Source organism: Monodon monoceros, unplaced genomic scaffold (genome assembly GCF_005190385.1).
Source record: "Monodon monoceros isolate NGI ecotype Baffin Bay Population unplaced genomic scaffold, NGI_Narwhal_1 Super_Scaffold_6, whole genome shotgun sequence".
NCBI lineage: Eukaryota > Metazoa > Chordata > Mammalia > Artiodactyla > Monodontidae > Monodon > Monodon monoceros.
The window spans coordinates 67356597-67379455 of NW_021703783.1; the positions used below are offsets into that span (position 1 = coordinate 67356597).

A 22859-nucleotide genomic window follows, 5' to 3' on the forward strand; every position below is an offset into this window, starting at 1 on the left:
CTAACAAATAAATTATAGTTGGGTTTTGTAAACATGAAATTGTCTTTCTAAGACACTCAACCATAAATCAGCATACATAATTCAGTCAACCTTTCAGTTACTTAAAATTGACTTTTCAATTTGTTAGGAAATAATACCCTATTGCTTAGAGCTACTAGTCTCTTTTCTTAAAATTGATTCTCTCTCCTTTCTCTAAATTCTTTTGCTTAACCCAATATTATAACTGATTTTCTGCTTATCTTCCACTTGCTTTCTTTTTCTAGCATGTATTGTCTAAGACCTTATCAGTCCTGAAACCACAAAACACTTTTTCAGAAGTATGGGTTATCAGAAAAGAATCCTGACTCTTTAAGAACTTCCAAACCTAAAGAATTACTGATTTTAGGCATTCATCCTGGAGATTTTGATTATATTAGAAATAACAGATCTCATGCTTCATAAAATCAAAATGACAGCTTTTTAGAGTCAGAGAATAAGAGGCAATGGGGAAAAAATGGTACTGGAAGTTCTTTTCCAGTATGCTCTGTATGGAATTGCTTTTGAATGACTCCTGCGTGTTGGAAATCTGGAGCAGCAGTGTCAATTAGGGAAGATGTCGCTGTTACTGGAGGTTCAGAAGTGGGGGAGAGGTGTCGGGGGGACAAAGAAGAAAGGGAGGAGGAAGTGGGGAGTGGAGGGGAGGGATGGAAATGAAGGGCACATCCTGAAGAGATAATCCCTGTATACTCATGACATCATCCCCTGCACATATATATATATATATATATATATATATATAGGGAATGGTCAAAGCATCTCTCATAGTTCAGTCACTTCCAAACTCAGCTGGAGGCAAGAGGAAGCACTAGAGAGCCCCCTTCAGCCTGTCTCTGACGTTTATGGACTGGGCTTGCTAGAAGGCTCAAGAAGATGATGGCAGGAATGAAAATCCAACTGGTGTGCATGATACTCCTGGCTTTCAGCTCCTGGAGTCTGTGCTCAGGTAAGCTCAGCTGCATTTCACAACTCCCTGAAGTGATTTCTTTTTCCATTTTTACTGTGTGTTGCCACTTAACGTTAATGTATCCAGGGAGAAGAGTTTCTCCCTTATTCTGGATTTCCTTTTTAGTGATAGAAGCAGGATATTTTCTTTCTCTGTTTTATGATTACAAGAACTGAAAGATTTCTTTTTCCTTTTTAAATCTGCAAGGTAATAAAAGGGATTTCAATGAAACACTTCATGTTCCCCTTTGCAATGTAACCACTAGAAAAAAAAACATGTGAAACAAATCAAGTTGGTCAATCTCTAATGAGAAGTACAGGAGTGGTGCCTGTCAAAGTGCAAACCCATAATTAAAACTGATTGCATTTGAAATGTTTTATCTCTTCCTCATTCACTCTCTTAGGACATGGTGGCTTCTCCCTCTCAAATATTATTTTCTTAATTGTGTGTATGTTAAGATAACAAAGTGAAAATTGATGTTTAATGAATAAATGAATAAAGCATTATTTGTAGAAAATTATTTCTAGAAAAATACACAAAATACCAAGCTCTTTTAAGAATACATTTTATATAACTTTTCTGTGTGACAAATAGATGTATTGTTAATTTAACTATTTTTTTGCATGTCATTTAAGTTGATACAGAATGTAACTGGAAAATTGTCATTCTTATATTGATAAAAATTATTTCCCTGTAGCAGTATTTTGCATGTGATAATTAAGATGAAACCATACTTTGTCAAATATCTATCAATAGCTCACCTTGAAAATAAGATTTAAACTTAAAAGAGTAATATGAAATATTATAGTGATTGCCATATGCTCTAATTAATGTTGGAAAATAATTGAATGATCACATCAAGGTGGGAAAAAAAACAAGGGATAAATGCAGCAAAAATATTTAGCCTGTCTTATACTGTTATATCATAAATATGACACTGAAATGTTTAATTCAAACTCCTGCTATGATTTTATGAATTAACTCAGTATAGTGTTCTATAACTTTATTTCTATTACCTTATAGTAATTTCTAAATTTTTCTTCTCTGTAAAATATTCATTATTGGAAACTGGAAAGAATATTCTAAAAAAACATCAGAAATCCATTTTCCACACTCTTGTACATGTATTGATGGACAACTCCACTTTTGCTTAAACAATTTCCTTAATAGCCTGTGAAAAACTTGCTAAGTACACGTGATTCTAAATCCTTGTTTAAAGTAGAGAAACAAATCTTTCAAAGTGTGTTTTGTAAAATAGCATCTCAAATTAAACAAATCTCAGTGTCTTTCTTATTCTAAAATTATCAGCAAGCAATTTCCTTTGTTTTTATCTTGAAAAAATGTCTTATACATACCTTTTCATTATGTTATTTTAAAAATATCAATACATATATATTCTGTATATGTAAACTATTTCCAGTAAAAATTATCCAGCATTTTTGATTAAATCTTTATTTTATCATATAATCAGGGTTTTTTTTTAAATAATGAGATTCAGTGATTAAACAACTCCAAATCATCAATAGCTCTCCTGGCATAAAATCCTGTGTTTATTTTCTTAAAAGTGCTTCTATTATTCTATTCTGTTAGCCTAAAGTAAAACTATAATTGTTTTTTTCCAAATGTTATTCTAAGGAGAATGAATACATAGCAAAGACAATAAACTTCTAAGACAAAGTTTTTTGAGACTAATCTTAAATCTCTAGGTTATAATATAATTACATGATACGTGATTATACAGTAAACATGTGGTTTTGATTTTACTCAGATTCAGAAGAGGAAATGAAAGCGTTAGAAGCAGATTTATTGACCAATATGCATACATCAAAGGTAACTTTTTCTTTTTTTTTAAACCAAGGACTGAAAAACATATGAACTCTCATTATAAACATGGTGTCCTTTTCCTATAGTAATAACTTCCCATTGAGACTGAAAAGTTCATTGGGAGGCATTTCCTTTATGGGGAAACTTTTCCTTAAGTTCAAAGGACTTAAGGGTGTTGATGTGACAGGGAAAGAAGCTGTATTGATACTGTATAGTGTATCAATCACTATACTGCAAATTTAATTAAGTAGTCACATATTATTTATGTGGACATGCAAATGTATTTTTAAAACTCCTCTTTCCATTCCAGTCATATTGTGTATGATGAAAGGTATATTGGCCTCAAGATAAATACATAAATGAAAATTAAGTGATATTTTTGCCTTTCTTGTACTATTGGGGAGAGTGAAGTGGAATTCCTAAATTAAGAATTAAAGTTCACGAAACCCATGAAAGAAATGTGGTAGAGAGTAAAGAGCAATAGACTGGCAAACAGAAGCCTTGAGATCTAATCCCACAGCTGTGACTTATGAACTATTTGATCTTAAGCAAGGGGATTAGTTAACATTGCTTGCCTTTGTTTCCTTATTTTTAAACGTTGGGGTTGGAGTTTATGATCTCCTAGACATTTACATTAAATCCACACCTGGATTTAAATTCTCCTCATAACAGAAGTGTTATTGGTACCTGCTTATTGTTTTTTATTGAATCAGGTGAAACTTTGTACTGGACCTTATTATTCCTCTCTTGGGGTCTTGAAAGCAAGGTTTTTAGATTCCAGCCTGTACCTAGGAATAAAACTCAATTAGAATATACCCAATTACCACACTACCACACAATCTTGATTTACCCGGAGTGAGTTAATCAGTGTGTATCTAAATGTAGAGTTGGAGAACAGGGTTCCCAACCAAAAGATGTTTCTCAAAGAAAAACGTATCTTGAGGTGAGGCAGTCACCCGGTGCAATCACTGTTGTAATGCTGAGGATTCCACAGGCACTGTGGTAAGAAAGTAAATGCTCAGGACTCCTCCTGCCTCTTCCCTAATTGGATGAGCATGTTCCAGGTGCAACAACCCCTAGCAAAGAAGTAGAATTGTGTTCAATGGTGGGTGTGAAGGGGTAATAGCCATTTCTGTGTTTGTATGAGAATGTGGGTAACTGTTATCTCAGAGCTAACAAAGACGTTTTCTACTACGGTCCTTAAAAGGCATTTGGGGAAAATTTAAGTACCTATATATTTCCACAATTGCCCAGATCTACAAAAGTTGAACACACTGAAACCGAATTCTACCATAATTTGGTGGGTTTCCTATCAAGAATGATCAAATTTCATTTAGTCATTAAAACTCAGTGAACAAATACATTTAACCTTAAGATAATGGATCCTTTGTTTAATACTCAATCAGAATAGCAATGGCTATAATCGCTTCAACTCATAAATAGGAAGACAAGTGAAGTTAATAGTCTGTTTTGAAAAATGGAACAGATTAGTATGCCTTAGTGTCTTGGTAGAGATTTTACCTCTATGATTTCAAGTTTATGTAGACAAATAAAGGTCCTAAATAATCTCCAAAATGTGATATGGTGTGGGGATTGCCAGCTACTTTGCAAAAATGTGGGAGTAGAGGTTATGATTCCTTCCCTGGCCAAGATGCTGCAAGGGAAAAACAATTTCAGTATATGAAGTGGTTTAGTTTTATTCTTAAGAAAAATACGTAGCCAAAGTATAGACAGAATAACATATACTGCTTTCATTCAGTCATGGGATATATACCTAAAACAGATCATGGAAGAAAAATTGAATCCCATTGCCTCCTTTTTTACTTGAAATAAGTAAAATACAGACTATGATGAGGAAGCACCCAGAAGCATAATTATCCCAATTTTGCTGCTAGGATGGGAACATAAAGCTCATTTCTTATTTTTTATAAAACTACTATCACTTATTTCTCTGTGATTCAATTAGTTTTTGGTGTGTGTAGTGTTCTATGCAAATGAAAAGTCTAAACTTTTGACCATTTTAACCAATATACTGTATCTAAAATTTTGAAAGAATAGTATTTGATATTGGTATAACTCCATTATTAAAAGCTTCAGAAAGCTTCAGCTTTCTTCTTTCCACTCTAAAGGTAATTTCAATTTTTAAAGTAAAACTATTTAGACATTGAAATACTAATGTAGAAATACTCTTAAGCAACAGAAGGCCAAGAGAGATTCCAAAGCTTGAAGAGAAGGGGAAGATAAAGAAATTAGTTCTCACAATACAATTCTCTTTATTACCAGTGGTAGTGCTTTGGTATAGTTTTATTAAGAAAGAGAACTTTGAAGAAAAGAATATGTTTTCTTTAGGCTCTCAAAAAGCTGCTGGAATGATGTAATTTTCTATGATCAAATTCAATGCCTTGAATACAGTAAGAGTTTAATAAATATTTATGTACTAACAATAAGAATCTAGGATTTATTACTAGCCCTTACTTTTTGTATTCAGCTGTAAGAGCTTCAGGGCTCCACCACAGATGACTTTATTTTTACTTAGGTGAAATACTTGAATTCACCATGAATTCACCAATTCACCAATTCAAATGCTTGTAATACATTTGATTTCAGTGTATTATAGATAGTGACCACTAGTAATATAGATTAAGTCCCATTTAATTAAGGAAACCAAAATTTAACCAGGATCTTATTCAGTATTAGGAGTTTAATCAAATAATGCTAAGTAAGAACCACAAATATTCTTGTTTTCCTCATTTTAAAAGCAAGAGAAGACAATATTCTAAATTTCTTATCTATAGGCTTAGGTCTATTATAGACATTTACGTAAAATAATTTAATAAATAAGAATGTTTATTGTTAAAGAAAATTATTCATGACACTTGTTAAAGGTAGCAAGGAAGACTTTATTCAAGAGGAACTATGGTTTTGCAAAGATCAGGCTTAACTCCAAGCACAACAAGGACAAGTGTGGATTTACAGCCAAGGAACAGGGTTGGGGTGGATCATTGTATGGAAAATTACTGAGGAAACTCTAAATCTAGGAGGATTCTTGCTAGACAACTCAATAGAATCCTAGGATGATCAGGTATCAATGGTGGGGCATTTTTGCTAACTTGACTCAGAAGGATTCTTGCTAAAACTGGACTAAGTAGACCGACAGAGCCCAAGGTTGGGACCTCGTCAAGAAGAGGGCTCAGAGGATCCTAACTCAGATTTCATCAAAGACAGAGTCTTTGTCATTTTCTTGAGTGAACTATTTAAACCTTATAAGAAATGTTCTTAAATACATGTCTATTTAGACATCCTATGGTCAAAAGTGCCCTCTCTGCGGTGCTTCCAAAGTATGACAGGGGCTAAGGTGATATTAAACAATATACTAGTGAGTGATGCAGTGACTGTTTTAACTGGTAGAAGAGAACAAAATGCTTTACTCAGTTTCCTCATCCAAAAAAATAATCAGACAACACAAGTCCTGACAGATACTTTATGAATAAAGCATTATATGGTCAATTAGTTTGGGGAGCATTGGATATTATGTTAGCACCCTTGAAAAGTTACAATGAATATTTGCAAGTAAAAAGCTCAAGAAGCCTTTAAATTTCCTTTAAACTCAAGTTTTCCAATTCACTTGACAGTGGAACTCCTTTTTAAAAACAGTGAGTACAGAGCTAGTGTTCTAAGGAAAACACTCAATCAGATGATCTCTAAAGAGCTTTCCGAATGTAAAATTGTACTATTCCATTAATTGGCAAGACATAAGGTGTTGCTGCCACACAGTGGAGCATGCTGCCTCTAAGTTTCCCATAGCAGAAAAATTCAAGAACAGGCTGATAATCACATTCGAGGGGCATAGCTGAATGTATTTCCAAACTGTTTGAAAACATTATAGTGAATATTTTTGTACTCACAGATTTGCATGTCCCTAAGGTAAAGTCTTAATCAAAGGGTATGCACATTTACAATTTTTATACATATTGCCAAAACACCTTTCAAGAAATTATACCAATATATACTTAGACCAACAAATATTTAGAAGAGAAAGTGTGTGTTTCTCCATATCCTCATAAGTACATCAAGTGTACTTATACTTTTTAGGGTCTTCTGATCTGATAGTAGCCAAGTTGAACATCATTCCACATATTTCTGTTCCATATTTCTTCTTTGATAGCGATTCTGTGACTTGTCTGCTCATATTATTTATCTGAGGTTTAACACTTTTTAAGTGTTTTTTTTTGTTTTTTTTAATTGGGGCATTCACCAGTTTCTTTTGGAAGAGCTCCACCTGTGTTAAGTATATTAACATTTTGTGGCAGCTTTTACAGTATGTCTTCCTTTTGATTTTAGTTCAGGCTGTTAATTTTTGAGAGATAATTTACACATTTATGTATTTAAAATTATCTTTTCCTTTATGGATTCTGGTTTGGATTTTTGCTTAACAATATTTTTCCAAATTTATAAAATAAATTCTATATATTTACATATTTTTATTTTTACTCATATTTAACCCATCTGGATATTGTTAGACTATAATATGTCAATAAAAGTTATAACTAGATCTAAATCCAGATTTCCCCATAGCCAACTGTCCCAAGGACTTCAAATGCAAACTTTGCTATATGCTCTTCAATCATATTTACTTGGATCAAATTTTGGACATTATATTCTCTTTTGTTGAGTTTTATATTTATGCTTGTTCTATTAATTCACTCTTTGATTACTGCAGCTTTAAGATACATTTTAATATCTGGTAGAGTAAGTCCTTCCTACCTTTTTATTTTTCTAAGTCTTCTTAGTTCTCACATATTCATACTTCCAAATTAACTTCATAATTGTTTTGCTACACTCCCTCCTCTAAACTTCCAGCCTCCCCATATTTTCCAAATTGGAACTTTGATTTGGAATTGCATTGCATTTGGAGAATAATTCAGAGAGAATTGACACCAATAAAATTGATACTAATATTTTTGAATCTTCTCATCACAGCTTTGTGGTCATTCAAAAAAGCTTTTTTTATGTTCTTTAGAAAAAATTTATGCTTTTCTTCATCTATGCCCTTTGAGATGCTTGTTAAGTTTTATAAGTTATTTCACACTTAGTTTCTCCAAAAATTGGCAAATGAGAAAGTTGTTAATTATGGTAATAATGGTTTCAGACAAGATCTTATTAGAAAAGGATATTTTAGAAAATATTATAATTTTCAAATAAATAAATTGATCATCTGTGATGCTACCTGTGACAACTATTAATGTGTGGAATAGATTCGTGGTCTCACACTACTGTAATTATCCAAATCTATTATTATCACCTTGGCCGCTGTTCCATTAGACACTAAACTGAAGTGTAATAAGGAGAGAGTGGTATTTTTAATATTTTCACCTGTGATATATACATATATATTTATGTATTTCTACTTACTGTAATTTCTATTTTCTTTCTTGCTTTGCTCATGTATGTGTGTGTTTATGTGTATTAACTTTATTGCATTTGGCAAATAGAGGATATGAAGTATCGACACTATTCAACTTTGTGATATGAAGTTACTAATTAATAACAGTGTTTTTATTTGGCTAGACTAACAATTAGGTCTTAAAAGGTAATGGCTTAGCACAATAGAAATTTGTTTCTAACTCTTACAACACAAATTTTAATGCATTAACTATTTCTTTCTACATTTCAGATCAGTAAAGCAAGTGTTCCCTCTTGGAAAATGAGCCTGCTGAATGTGTGCAGTCTTATAAATAACCTGAACAGCCAAGCCGAGGAAATAGGAGAGTTTCCTGAGGAGGAGCTTATTACAAGAAGGAAATTTCCAACTACCTTAGATGGCTTTAGCTTGGAAGCAATGCTGACAATATACCAGCTCCGAAAAATCTGTCACAGCAGGGCCTTTCAACACTGGGAGGTAAACAAAAACAAAATACGAATATGATTGTGGTTATACTAGTTAACTCTCATTTGTACTGATTTTTTTAATCCTGATCATTATCATAACAGGAAGACTTACAAATATTAAGGAAGAATAAACCATGTGTTGAGGTTAACATTCCTTCAGATCTTCAAAGTGTCCTGCAAATATTTGGAGTTTAGCAAAATATCTTTTCTTTGGTCTTAAAAGGGGGATCTGTCTTAGGGCAGACTTGGTACATATGCTTTTATTGTGGATGGCATGGTTAGGCAGTTTTTGGTGGTGGTGGTGGCATGCCTAAGAAATTTAGGAAACTCAAAATGTTTTCTTAGAAACACATAAGTCATGTGTGTTTATTTATAAACAAACACAGAACACAAAAGGTTCCAGTTTTATTTGAATATATTAGGCAAATAAAACCAGAATGATAAGGATATATGCATATTTCTATTTTAATTGAATGTGTGGATTGTGGATTTCAATCATCCTTAGAAGCTAAACGAGGTCCACTATGGCTAGTACAGCCCAATTTCATTATCCAGAACTACCACAAGGGACTGAATGAATCAGTTCTATTAAATACTACACTGGTGACTCACCACCTTTGGTTTGGAAATTTTTGGAAGAGAAAAGAGAAATGAAAATGCTTTAAGAAAAAATAAGAAGAAAATTTAAAAATTTTCCCGACAAGGGAAATATTTCTTTCAGATTAACCCCTAAGAGAAATTTACTTCATGTTTCATATTCTGGGCTTATACCAACACTGGGGATCTGAGGGTCTGAGGATGCCTTTCCTGCTAATATAACAATCTCTATAACACACTGTCACAGAGATACCCTGTGGAAAAGAGGAAATGAAATGCAGAACTTCTAGTGTTTATTCTAACTTGTAAACAAAATGATATTTTCCAGATTAAAAAAAAAATCTAGTTTTAATTTTTCTTGCTGGATTGTTTATCCCTTAATTCCAATTCCAGCTAAATGATTTTCTCTTTAAAATATTACATCAATAAAACTTGAAAAATACTAATTTTAACATAGGGAAATATCAATTATGTGCTGTTTATCCAGGAAAAAAAAATAAACCCTCAATAAACTATAATACAGACAAATCAGGTACACATAAGATTTAAACTTTTGCTATTTTAAATGTTGTTGAGTGATTTAAAATAAAATGATAGTATTATTAAGAGTGTAGTACAATTACAGACTACGTGCACAGAGAAACAAAAGATTAAGAAACTAGATTGTCTGACAGTAGCTGTTTTTCCTTCTATGAAATTGAACAGCTGTGGGTTGAAATAAAGTACTTGTGATACGATTCAATGCATACGGGTTATGATTAGAAACTTACTCTCCTGTCAGTATTAGTTATAGTCACCCCAAAGTTTAGAAGACATTCACAGATACGAATACAGTTCTTACCTTGAGCGTTGATCTTTTTAAAAATTTTGTGTAAATCATGTGCAAAACTCTGGAAAGAGTTCCTAAATATTTTATGCCAGTGGAACAGTTGAATCAGAACAGTACTATCAGAAAAAGTGTTTGGAACTAATTTTAGAATGCAGCATATTTGATGAGGTATTAGACAAGATTCTACATAGAGATTAACTCCCTTGAGTTTTTGAATGTGAACTTGCTTTTAATGATTAACTATTAAGCAGCACAATCTAAAGATCTTTACCATTTAAACAGAGCTTTCACATATGTTAATTTCTACAACAGCTGAACAAGTAAGCAGAACAAGCATTCCTCTCTCTTTGACTGAGAAATAGATCTTTAGAATGGCTTTCAAGTCAAATCAGTAATTAACTTAATTGAATATAAAATTCTATTGACCTTTGAGGCCAAACCTTGTTTACTAGATTCAAAACTTTGTATTTGTTGTGATTTATGATATATTTCCATCTTTTGGTCTACCATAAATTAAAGAAAAATACTCAAAATTATATTAAGTGTGTTCCTTCATTTGGAGGTATTAATATATGGCCTTGACAAATATAGAAAGCAAATTTTAAAGGCTGGCCTGATGAACTAAGAGCACAGAACAGAGAATCAGAAAAATCATGTTCTCATCCTGTCTCAGCCACTTGATAGGCACCTGTTCTCGGGCAAAACATTTAATTGTTGTGAACCGCATACATCTCATCCACATATATCTTACTGTCTGAATAGCAAATGAGATAAAAGGTAGACAAATACTCTGAAATGGAAGACTTTATGCATGTGTGTTTCATTCATATTCGGTCTATCTTGCAGTTGATTCAGGAAGAGGTTCTTGATACTGGAAATGACAAAAATGAAAAGGAAGAAGTTATAAAGAGAAAAATTCCTTACATTCTGAAACGGCAGCTGTATGAGAATAAACCCAGAAGACCCTACATACTCAAAAGAGGTTCTTACTACTACTGAGAGGATATTTTATTTACATGTGATTGTGATTTACCATCCTTTAATTAAATATCAAATTATATTTGTGTGGAAATATGACAGAACACAATTATTTTGTCTCTGCTACAATTGTGGTTTATTAGATGTGATTTTTCTGCATTAATATAAATTGGACTAAATGTTTTCAAATAAATCTAGGTCTTGAGCATGATGTGTTGTGTATAACTGGAGTAGATATTAATTAAGTCATATATAGAATGTTTTGTCATTTTGCAAAGCACTTAATGGGTTGTTGAAACAGTCAAAATGTTTGACATTCTAAACCAAATTATAAGAGATTAGAACAGAGTCTTATGGCAAAGTCTAGCTTACATGTCATTAACCCAAAACAAAATAATAGCACCTGTTTTATTATCTGACTGAATGTTTTATCGAATTACAAGAAATACGTGCTCTCTTCCAAGACTTACTCATGAATCTCTCAGATATGGGGAAGGTAATAGTAGTAAAATAGGACCATCTTCAAAGAATGTTTAATGAATTATTGTTAATTCTGCTTCTCTTAATGAATGATCTTCAACTGAATTTGTTTTTCTGTTAAATAAACTTAATAGCTAACAAAAAAAACAACAAGCCATCAGAACCATGATTCTTTGCAGATTTACTATCATTAGAAGAGTTACCCTTTATTGACATTTTTCCCTCACATCCAGTAAATGATAGCTTTATTTTTAACCTCACTGAGGAATTTATGTGACTAATATTTTTCCCACTTAGGAGACCATTTCTGAGGCAAAAGGCATATTTGAAATAACTCCTCATGAATTTCCTTAAACACTGTACTTACAGTCTCATAGCCCTCATAACCCTTACACCCCACCATTAGCAGTGGCCTCCTAGACTCCTGCTCTGACAGGGGGCCTAGGAGGACCTCTCTTTACAGGTTGCATCCTAGTCCCATAGTCATCTATGAAGGAAGATATCAGGATTTGACTTATTCTGGAATTAAGGAGTTTTGAGAACTCTATGGCCTTTAGATGAGATCGCCCCCTCCCCTAGGCTAAACCCCACTTGGTAGGATTTAAGTGTAGCTTACCAATCTCTGAGTTTTTCTGATAAAACCATGACTTCTCACAACTACCTCCCTACCATCTTTTATAGTCCTAACAGCTTCAACATTAAATAGTGCTCAAGGGCTTCCCTGGTGGCACAGTGGTTGGGAGTCCGCCTGCCGATGCAGGGGACGCGGGTTCGTGCCCTGGTCCGGGAAGATCCCACGTGCCGCAGAGCGGCTGGGCCCGTGAGCCATGGCTGCTGAGCCTGCGTGTCCAGAGCCTGTGCTCCACGGCGGGAGAGGCCACGACAGTGAGAGGCCCACATACCGCAAAAAAAAAAAAATAGTGCTCAAGGCACTGATCCTAAGAAGGAAACTACTCCATAGTGATTAAGAGTGTCTACTCTGGAGTCAGAAGGCCCAGATTCAGCTCCACTGTTCACTAGTAATCTTGGACAATTTATTTAACCTCTCTGTTTCCTCAGCTACTAAATGTGCGGTCTGGAGGAGGGTAAAGTAGTCTGATATGGTGTATAATGCTTACAACGGTACCGGGAATAGATTAATAACACACTAAATTTAACAGTTCTTCTGGCCACTTTCCTACTGGTTTTCCTTTCTTCTTCACAAACTACAGAGCATAACACAGTTTCATATGCTAACCCTCTGTGTTTTGAACAACTGCTGATCTCCTTTTTACTTGCTTCATTCATTATCCTTGAGGACTTCCACATACACGTGCAAGATCCCTCCATAATCTCCCTTCTCAGTCCCTGACATCTTCACTTCCAATAATAAACATTTTATCCATTTCACCTCATCCCATCACTTCCATGGTCCTACCATAGTACTTCTCACTCCCAATAAATTCAACCTCTCCAAAAATCTCGATTTCAAGCACTCTGCTCTCTACACGTCATCTTCTCTCTCCAGTTCACATAATCTATCACTCTCTAACATTTATGATTCCATCTAATACATTGTCCCCACTTCTTTTCACTCTTCACCTTCTAATCATGCCCTCACTTTGCACTTTACTTGGCTTAGATTCTATCGTGTAAAATTAAAATCACTCCCTTATTACCCTCAATTTCCTGTCCTTCTACATTATAGTAGCCTGTGGGAACACCATCAGTTAAACTGAAATCTCCCCCTGATTGTGACCTGACCTGAGAAGCTGAACATAGCTGGAGAAAAGCACCCAAACTGTTGAAGTGTCACGCTTAAAATTTGTGATCGCAAATCTCAAGAGGGTCCTTAGTACTGCCCAATATTCCTACTCTGTTTGCATGATAAATTTTGCCTCTAGTTCTCACTAATGATTGTTTTATATCTTCTCTTCTTCCTTAAATTGCAACACTCGTCATTCTCCTGACATTCGTCAGATGACTTTCTAATGATCTCACCCAAAATACAAAGCAATAAGAAGAAAATCATATTTCCCTACCACTGAATGTAACAATTCCCTTGCATTTATGCCTCACTGTCTTACATTTCAACAGAGGAACTGTCTCTTCTCTTCTGAGGTTTACTCCTTTATTTCCCCATGTCAGTGAACGGTCCCACCAACTGCTCAGGCCAAAAATCTAGTAGTAATTCTTAACTCCCCTCTTTAATACGAACCTGCCATTTCATCTGTTAAGAACTTTTGTTGGCTTTGCTTTCCAAAAACATCTCAAATCTGTCTACTTCTTGCCATATCCACCACTACTGCCCTAACCCACACATTTCCCTCCCCCCCCCAGGACTGTGACAGTTTCTTCCCAGCTGCTTTATTCTTATCGTCTTATTCATCTACATCCTCATAGAGGAATAAAATTTTTAAAAATATTAATTAGATTATGCCATGCGTCTCTCCTCAAAATTCCACAGTGTCTTTCCCTTGCATTTTGGATTAAATCCAAATTCTGTCTTAAAAAGCCTGAAATGCTGAAGCATTGGTTTACTTCTCTGTTTAATTTCACTCATTCCCCTCCAGTCATATTGGCCTTTTTGTTATTCTTATATCCAGCTTGTTTCTGCTCCAGAAACAAAAAACAGTTGCTGAAACCTCTTTTCTGGAAAGCTCTTCTGGTTGAAAATCCTTTTTCCTGGGTACACAAGACATCCACTTAAAGATTACATTTTCAGCATCTCTTGTCATAGGAACGGCTAAGTTGGAACCAATGGGATAATGGGTGGCAAAAATGTGTATAACTTGTGGGTCTGTAATAACTTAAAGAGAAACTTCATTCCCTGAACTTTGACTTTTTCCTCATTTTGTTTTTTTGGTCTTAAATGTGAATTTATTGTAACCACACAAGTGAATACCATTGTCTTGAGCATGACACTGATTGATAGAGCTTGTAGAGCAAAGCTGCCTCACCGGCCTGGCCCAACCACATTGTTACTTGAAAGAGAAATGCATTTCTAACTTATTTAAGCCACTGTGTTTTTCAGCCTCATTGTTTCAATGCCTCAACCATTATTTTAATTGTTACAATCTTCTCATGGTTTATTTTTCACATAATTTAGATCTCTGCACATATGACATATGTACAGTGAGGACTTTTCTTAAATAATCTTCATCCCTGAGTCAATATCCATCTAACTTGCTTTATTTGTCTACAGCCATACCACCCTGAATGCATCTGATCTCATCTAATTTATATTCCTATATTTTTCTTCATATTTGAAAAAGAAAAAAAAAGCAGCCATTGACAGCAATCAGCTGGGAGCTGGCCTGGCACCAACAGCTAGGCTATGGTGCCCTCCAGTTAAACACAGACAATTTCATAGAATAAAACTTCAGACAGGGTCATTCTAACCATGATGGCAAAAGACAATAAACATGACCACTCTATAATCGTGTCTGAGCAAAAACAAGGACGCCACAAACCACAGAAATGATCTAACATCCTCCTTTCCCACATAATTTGAGTGACTACTGCTTTAACTAAGCTCTATTTTTCTACCTCTAGCATAAAAACCACTATAATACCCAATCAAAGAAATACCCTCACTTTCTGAAAACACCCAAACCAGAGCAAAACCACACTTTCAGAATATTCTTCAAATCACAAGTCTAAATCCTGTAAAAGCCCCCTACATATGCCCTGTTATTGGGAGGTCCCATGGTTTTCCACTGAATGAGATCTCCAGTACCAACAAACCCGACCTTGTGGGAGAGTGCTGTCTGTGGTCTTTGGCTGGTAGACATCAGCACAGCACATATCATAACTTGAAATTATATAGTAATTTATTTGTTTACTTGTTCATAATTTTTCACCCCCGCTCGAATGTGTAACCTTTGTGAAGACAAGGATTTTGCTTTTCTTATTCATAGTTGTATTCCCAAGGTTGAGCACCAGGCCTGGTAACTGTTAGTAAGGATTTGTTTAATGAATGAATAAATTAGCAGCAGAATCGCCTTTTCTCTTCTAATAAGAGGTTTTAGACATAGTTTCTACACATTTTTAAGCCCCTTCTTAGAGATTACACTTCAGAAAGACTAGTTATGAGCTCAGATATCCACACAAAGTCCTTGGTCTTTTGTGAAGCATCACAGAATGTAGGAGGTTAAAGCTCACCTTCACTAACAGTGGCAACCTGGGGAGATTAGGCTTCATTTTTTGTCTCTTAGATTCCCTTCTGTGAGGAAAACAAACAAAAATGCCAAAGTGAAATTGGCAGTACAGTTGACCCTTCCTTGAACAACATGGGGGTTAGGGGCACTGACTCCCTGTGGAGTTGGAAATTCATATATAACTTTACAGTCAGCCTTCCTTATCCATGGTTTCGCATCTGCAGGTTCAACCAGCAGGGACTGTGTAGTACTATAGTGTATTCATTGAAAAAAAATCCATGTGTGAGTGGATCTGTGCATCTCAATCTCATGTTGTTCAGGGTCAACCGTAGTTAAAAGGGGAAGGAATGGATTTGTGAAATATAAAGAGAAAGTACTAACATGAACTGGTACTTGAATGTAGGAGGAAAGAAGAAAGGAATATTCTAGATTATTTTGAGATTTCAAGTCGGGAACCTTGATCTATATTTGCAGATTTTGAGATTTCCCTTAGTTTGAGCTATGTGAAACTTAAATATTTAAACCCAGTCCCTGCCTAGGAATCCACCAAGATGACAACATCGAAGGCTTCTGAAATCCTTCTCCCATACGCACGCCAAATTAACAAGCACCCATAGAGCCCTTTCCTCTGAAAGAAATCCAGAGACTAGCTGAGCAACTTCTACACATTGGGCAAATGAGAAAATACCCAGATTGAAACAGGTAGGAAAGGCTGAGGCATGCCCTCACCATACAACTCACCCTGGCACCGTGCTATACAGTTGGGAGGGAATGCCCAACTCCTAGTGTCACCTTCAGAAGCAAAAGATTTGGACTGTACATCTGGTGCCCCTACTTTAAGGCTCCCATTTGAGGGACAGGCTCCCCCAAAACACTCAGCCCTGAAAGCCAACATGGCTTATGTCCATGAGACCCATAAGACTATGATAAACAAAAGAGCAGTTCTTAACAGGCGTGCTCACGCTTGCGCAGTGTTGTGTACTTGTTTGATATGATCTAGAATCCACTTGCTTTTTGTTCTAAGAATGAAGTTGTTTACACTGAGAAAGCTGTGTCAGGATATCATCATTAGCATGAACACTCAGTAGCTCAGCAATTGACAGGCACAGCTGGGGGCTTATTGATAAGAACTGTTGTGAAAGAGTGACTCTGGCTGGGGGATTTTAAGCTTTAAATACTAAGAGGTTTGACCAGCAACTCAAAAGTGTTTAGTCTGGGCAAGGCTACTCTTTGCTAATCGAAACAGCTTTCCAAAGATCTCCTGGCTGGGCAAGGCGACTCTTTGCCAGGCAGTGGTGAAAACTATGCAGAGGCCCTGAGAGGGATATCATCTTTCCCATCAACACTGGCATCTTTGTTCCCAGCAATGGCTCTAGTAACAAGGGACTTTTGCTTTGGCACTGGCAGCTGGACATCAGCTCACGGCTGGCTAAGCTGACCCTCCCAAGAACAACTCGTAGAAAGGTACACCTCACCTAAATTTGGGCTTTATTCCTTTTCTCTCCCCCTTGCCTGAAACAATATTGTGATTAATCTATTGTTGGTTTGGAGGACATGGAATCAACCTAAGTGTCCATTGACAGATGAATGGATAAAGAAGAAGTGGCACATATATAAAATGGAATATTACTCAGCCATAAAAAGAAATGAAATTGAGTTTTTTGTAGTGAGGTGGATGGACCTGGAGTCTGTCATACAGAGTGAAGTCAGTCAGAAAGAGAAAAACAAATACCATATGCTAACGCATATATATAGAATCTAAAAAAAAAAAAAAAATGTTCTGAAGAACCTAGGGGCAGGACAGGAATAAAGACACAGACGTAGAGAATGGACTTGAGGACACAGGGAGGGGGAAGGGTAAGCTGGGACGAAGTGAGAGAGTGGCATGGACATATATACACTACCAAATGTAAAATAGCTAGCTAGTGGGAAGAGGTCACATAGCACAGGGAGATCAGCTCAGTCCTTTGTGACCACCTAGAGGGGTGGGATAGGGAGGGTGTGAGGGAGACGCAAGAGGGAGGAGAGATGGGGACATAAGTATATGTATAGCTAATTCACTTTGTTATAAAGCAGAAACTAACACAACAATGTAAAGCAATTATACTCCAATAAAGATGTTAAAAAAAAAAAGGAGTAGGTTATTTCTTTACTGGCTTATTAAGAGACATTATCCTGTATACTGTTGGCTTGTGAAATTATCATCATTCCCGCAGTGAACCTGTGCTAGATAATTTATTGGCAAAGCAATCTCAGTGTCTGAATATAATTTGCCACCAGCCAAAGCACGTGACTATCCCCCCAGGGCTCAGTATAGAGAGAGCAGGCAAAACCGCCCCTCTCTCATTCTTTCCCTACAAAGGGTCTGTCTTCATACTAATTTTATTTTTTATTTTTTCTCCACTTTTTTTTTTGGCTGTGCTGTGCCACTTTGCAGGATCTTAATTCCCCAACCAGGAATCAAACCTGTGGTCCTTGCAGTGGAAGCTCTGAGTCCTAACCACTGGACCATCAGGGAATTCCCTGACTTCTAATTTTAGCAAAAATTTAGGGGCTGACCGTGATCCTCCGCAGAGAACAGGGAAACTTGTGGACATTTTCCCTACCTCTCCTTCTGGCTCACTGCAACAATAAAACGAAGCTGCCAGTATCTCCCTGGATGGAGCTTACACACACTTCTGGTGCCCCAGGCTTTGTAGCTGCTGCCTGAGGGGATGGATTCCCCAAACCACTTCCAAGCTTATCTCTATGCTATAATTATTTTTGGAAGTCTGAATTAATATTGGACAAAATTGTAAATAAGCCACCCATCTTTTATCATTGTTTCGTCCTCTGAGTGACAACTTTATAATGTGGCTCTCAGACCATTTCATTCCCCCTAGTAAATTTATTAACATGATTTTAATTATTTTTCTTGGAATCAAACCTTCACCTGCAGGAAAGAATCTCATATTTGGAAATCATTCATAGCAGCTACAGAAATATTGAAACAAATTAGTCTCATTTATTCATTTACTCAACAAATATTTCCTGAGCTCATTCCAGGTATTGGGGTAGGCACAGGGGATAAATCTGTGAACAGGACAGACTAGGTTGTCTGCATAATGAGCTTCAAGCTCTTGTGCAAAGCCCCTCTTCCCCTACCTTTCAGGTTCTGCTTTCTCTGCCCTTTTGCTGATCATGCAACATAAAGCCGTGGATGAACAGTTCCCTCTGAAACAGCTTCTCCTCCTGTTGAAGAGAGGGTATGTGTGCTGGTAATTACCATGTTGTCTTTGGTTGGCTGGGGAGGAAAGAGATCTGTGACCGTTCCTATATGATATGTTTAACTTCTTCTCATTCTGTATTGAGGTACAGAGTATTGAAGTAACAGGTTTTAGGGCCACAGAGCTAATTCATTACAGAACAGGGATTAGAAACAAGGTGCATTTATTCTTTACGTAAGCTCTTCATCAAGAAAGACTTCCCAGTTTTGTGGCATGCATGTGGGATCTAGTTCCCTGACCAGGGATCTAACCCAGGCCCCCTGCATTAGGAACGTGGAGTCTGGAGCCACACCTAAAGAGCCCGCCTGCTGCGACTAAGGACCCCGCCTGCCGCAACTGAGATCTGGTGCAACCCAATTAATTAATTTAATTAAATTAATAAATAAATAGAGACAGACAGACTTCCCAGGGCAAATAAAGCTAGTCTATTACAAAGTATCAAACTACTCTGCTGGGCTGAGCTTACTTAGGAATGGAGAGCGCCAAGTCCCAAGTTGGAGCCAGGGAACTTGAGAGGAATTTCATGTTACTGTGGCTCACAGACCTTTAGACCAGCATTTCTCAAATGAGGGTTGGTTTCTTCATCCGAGTAAAAAATACAGATTCTATGACTCTACTGCAGATTTAGTAACTCAGAATCTCTGAGGGGGAAGCTTGGTATTTGTATTTTAATAAGCTACATGGGTGATTTGGATACAAAGTCAAATTTGGGGAACAGTTTGCTATTTGTCATTTCAGAGACTTATTTTTCCACCCAGTAATCTGTTTGTTTTAAATAGATTTTCTTTGTATCAAGTTTCAGGCTAAATAAAAAACTTAGTATTAACTCAGATAAGGAAACAGATGACAAGAACTAGAGTTGTTTTAAAATTTCCTAGTCTTTCTTACAGGGTTATATAAAGATATATGCAAAAGTACTAGAAACCCTAAAATCACTAAATAAAGCTTTATTATGTTGCCCTCCATTACCACTCACAAATATTTATTATTAACTTATTAATATACGTTGAGGAGGGAATGGGGGGCCCATTTTACTTTATCTGCCCTGATTTCTTACTCCAGAAAACCTCCACCTCACACTAAGATAGGAAATCTGACAGGGTGCCACATCTGGGGGCATAATTTCATTCTGGTAACTGATTTTTCAGTTTTCATCTGAATTATTGTTGATGGTATAGAAGTACTCTTTTTTTAAAATGAATTTATTTATTTATTGTTGGCTGCATTGGGTCTTCGTTGCTGCGCGTGGTCTTTCTTTAGTTGTGGCGAGCAGAGGCTACTCTTCGTTGCAGTGTGCGGGCTTCCCATTGCTGTGGCTTCTTTTGTGGCGGAGCACGGGCTCTAGGCACGTGGGCTTCAGTAGTTGTGGCACGCGGGCTCAGCAGTTGTGGCTCACAGGCTCTAGAGCACAGGCTCAGTAGTTGTGGTGCACGGGCTTTAGTTGCTCCACGGCATGTGGGATCTTCCCAGACTGGGGCTCGAACCCCTGTCCCCTGCACTGGCAGGTGGGTTCTTAACCACTGAGCCATCAGGAAGTCCCAGAAGTACTCTTGAAGTCAAAGGAACTTGATGTAACGAGTCAGCCATTTCACAGGATCAGAACAGTGCAAGGCTTTAAAGTTGTGTCACTGATAAAATGTAAAACTATAATGAAAATGAACCTGAATTCACCTTCTGCTCTGCATTTATTTAAGTGTAAAAATACATCTAAATAAGACACACAGTGTCCAGCATGGCACACACTAATGCTTGGCGTATGACCTATCTCCTTGGCTTCATCTTCCCTCATATTCACATGCTCCAAATCACTCTGTGATTTTTCTCTTGTGCTTTTTGCTCCACACCTTTTCTCTTGCCATTTCTTTTACTTAGGATTTACTTCTACCCTTGTCCAATTGATGACGTCCCATTCTTTTTGAAATTTAGATGACATCCCATTTCTTGGAAACATTTTCTAACCTACCAACTCACCATCCAAAGCTCAGTTAGGTCTCCTCTGTATTTGTCCTCTGTGCTACTATAATCCCTTGTTTATGTCCCTGTTAGCACGTTTCCTGCATGGTATAATAGATTGCATACTTCTCTGAAAATAGGTCAAACTTCTTTAAGTTAGATATTATGCCTAGCTCATCTCTATATCCTGTTGCAGATCCTGGCACGCCCAGGAAGATGTTTTTCTTTTCTTTTTTTGCCGTACATGGGCCTCTCACTGTTGTGGCCTCTCCCGTTGTGGAGCACAGGCTCCGGACACGCAGGCTCAGTGGCCATGGTTCATGGGCCTAGCTGCTCCGTGGCATGCGGGATCTTCCCGGACCGGGGCACGAACCCGCGTCCCCCGCATCGGCAGGCGGACTCTCAACCACTGTGCCACCGGGGAAGCCCGGAAGATGTTTTTTGAATGAATAAACCATTGCTTAGCTGAGATAAGCAGTGATTGCTATCTCTTACTTTCATCCCACTCCTTTGAGGATAACCCACTAGACAGATGACCCCAGAACCAAATCTATGGCTTTGTAGACTCAAGTATAAGATTATCTGTGGATACAGGGAATCTACTTATAGCAGTTATTATGTTCTTACTTCACAAGGGCAGTGGAGCTCTTCCCAGATTTGGAGTGCCATGAGCATTTTAATGATCTAGTGGCTTCAGGGATTCACTTATCCAGCTCAGTGTGTGATAAGTAGCATACAAAGTGAAGTCCTTGAGAGAGAGCGATCCTACCTGTCTGATGTCCAGCCAGGAAGCATTGGAAGCTTACTCTTTTCTTATAGAGCCCAGCTACCCTGGACAGCAAATTGGTTCCTTCCACCAGGCATTGCTACCCTGACCAAGATCAACACAAACCAGTTTTTCTCTAATTAAGAACAACAGCCTAAATACAGTTAGGATTTCTGTGACGGAAAATCTTTCAGTGCTTTGAAGATTTTTGCAAAGCTTCATTAGATTGCATCTGATTTTACCTTGTTCCAATTTAAATCACTTCAGACTTTTATAGGGCATCCAATATATGGACTTTCACTTTAGGGGAAGAATTGAGATGAATACTGAAATACTAGCAACTGGAAATATGTGCAAATGCATCTAAGTAAGAGTTTTTGAGTGTTCTCAGCAAGGTCCTGGGGAAAACTAAAGTGAGGGAATTTAAGCCATGTCTTGTGATCTTATTGGTAACTTTTTTTTGTTTTGTTTTGTTTTTGCGGTACGCGGGCCTCTCACTGTTGTGGCCTCTCCCGTTGCGGAGCACAGGCTCCGGACGCGCAGGCTCAGCGGCCATGGCTCACGGGCCCAGCCGCTCCGCTGCATGTGGGATCTTCCCGGACCGGGGCACGAACCCATGTCCCCTGCGTCAGCAGACGGACTCTCAACCACTGCGCCACCAGGGAAGCCCTTATTGGTAACTTTTAAAAGGAGGTGTAAAGCGACACACTGTGCGTCTGCATTTACCATGGCACAGCCTCATGAAAGACAAGGCATCTGGCGTTTACAAGAGAAGCCTTCATGTTTCTGGATTTAAATTCAATAAGTGTTAAAACACCCTCAGTGTCATACTTGTAAAGCATAATTTCTGTTCACTTAAGAATTTCCCACTTCTTTAGTAGATAGAAGCCTGGTGTTTAACTGTCCTGAAGGAAGCAATCTGACTCATCTGCTGTTCCTAATCAATTTTTAATCAAGAGAAAGCTGCCTACAGACAGCAGTTTAGAGATGTTCCATTTATTTCTTCCTGCAATATCTTCCTGATATCTAAAATGTGCTGAAATGAAACTGACAAAGGACTGTCAAAATATTTTCATGAAATCTCTGGGAAACAGTCACAAAGATACTAGAGTAAGTTCCATGTCCATATTAGCTTTCTAAGAACATCATTCTTTCA

The 22859-nt window shown here is 37.0% G+C and overlaps 2 protein-coding genes across 2 annotated transcripts in view; one reads left to right on the forward strand and one right to left on the reverse strand.

Annotated features, from left to right (window-relative positions):
- Nucleotides 1-22859, reverse strand: part of RASSF9 (Ras association domain family member 9) — an 89985-nt gene that overhangs the window by 55054 nt on the left and 12072 nt on the right. The window lies entirely within an intron of this gene.
- Nucleotides 801-11742, forward strand: NTS (neurotensin). The gene is made up of 4 exons (XM_029204094.1): nt 801-982; nt 2751-2812; nt 8481-8705; nt 10968-11742. The coding sequence occupies exons 1-4, from the start codon at nt 910-912 to the stop codon at nt 11118-11120; spliced, it is 513 nt and encodes a 170-aa protein (XP_029059927.1). The 5' UTR covers nt 801-909; the 3' UTR covers nt 11121-11742.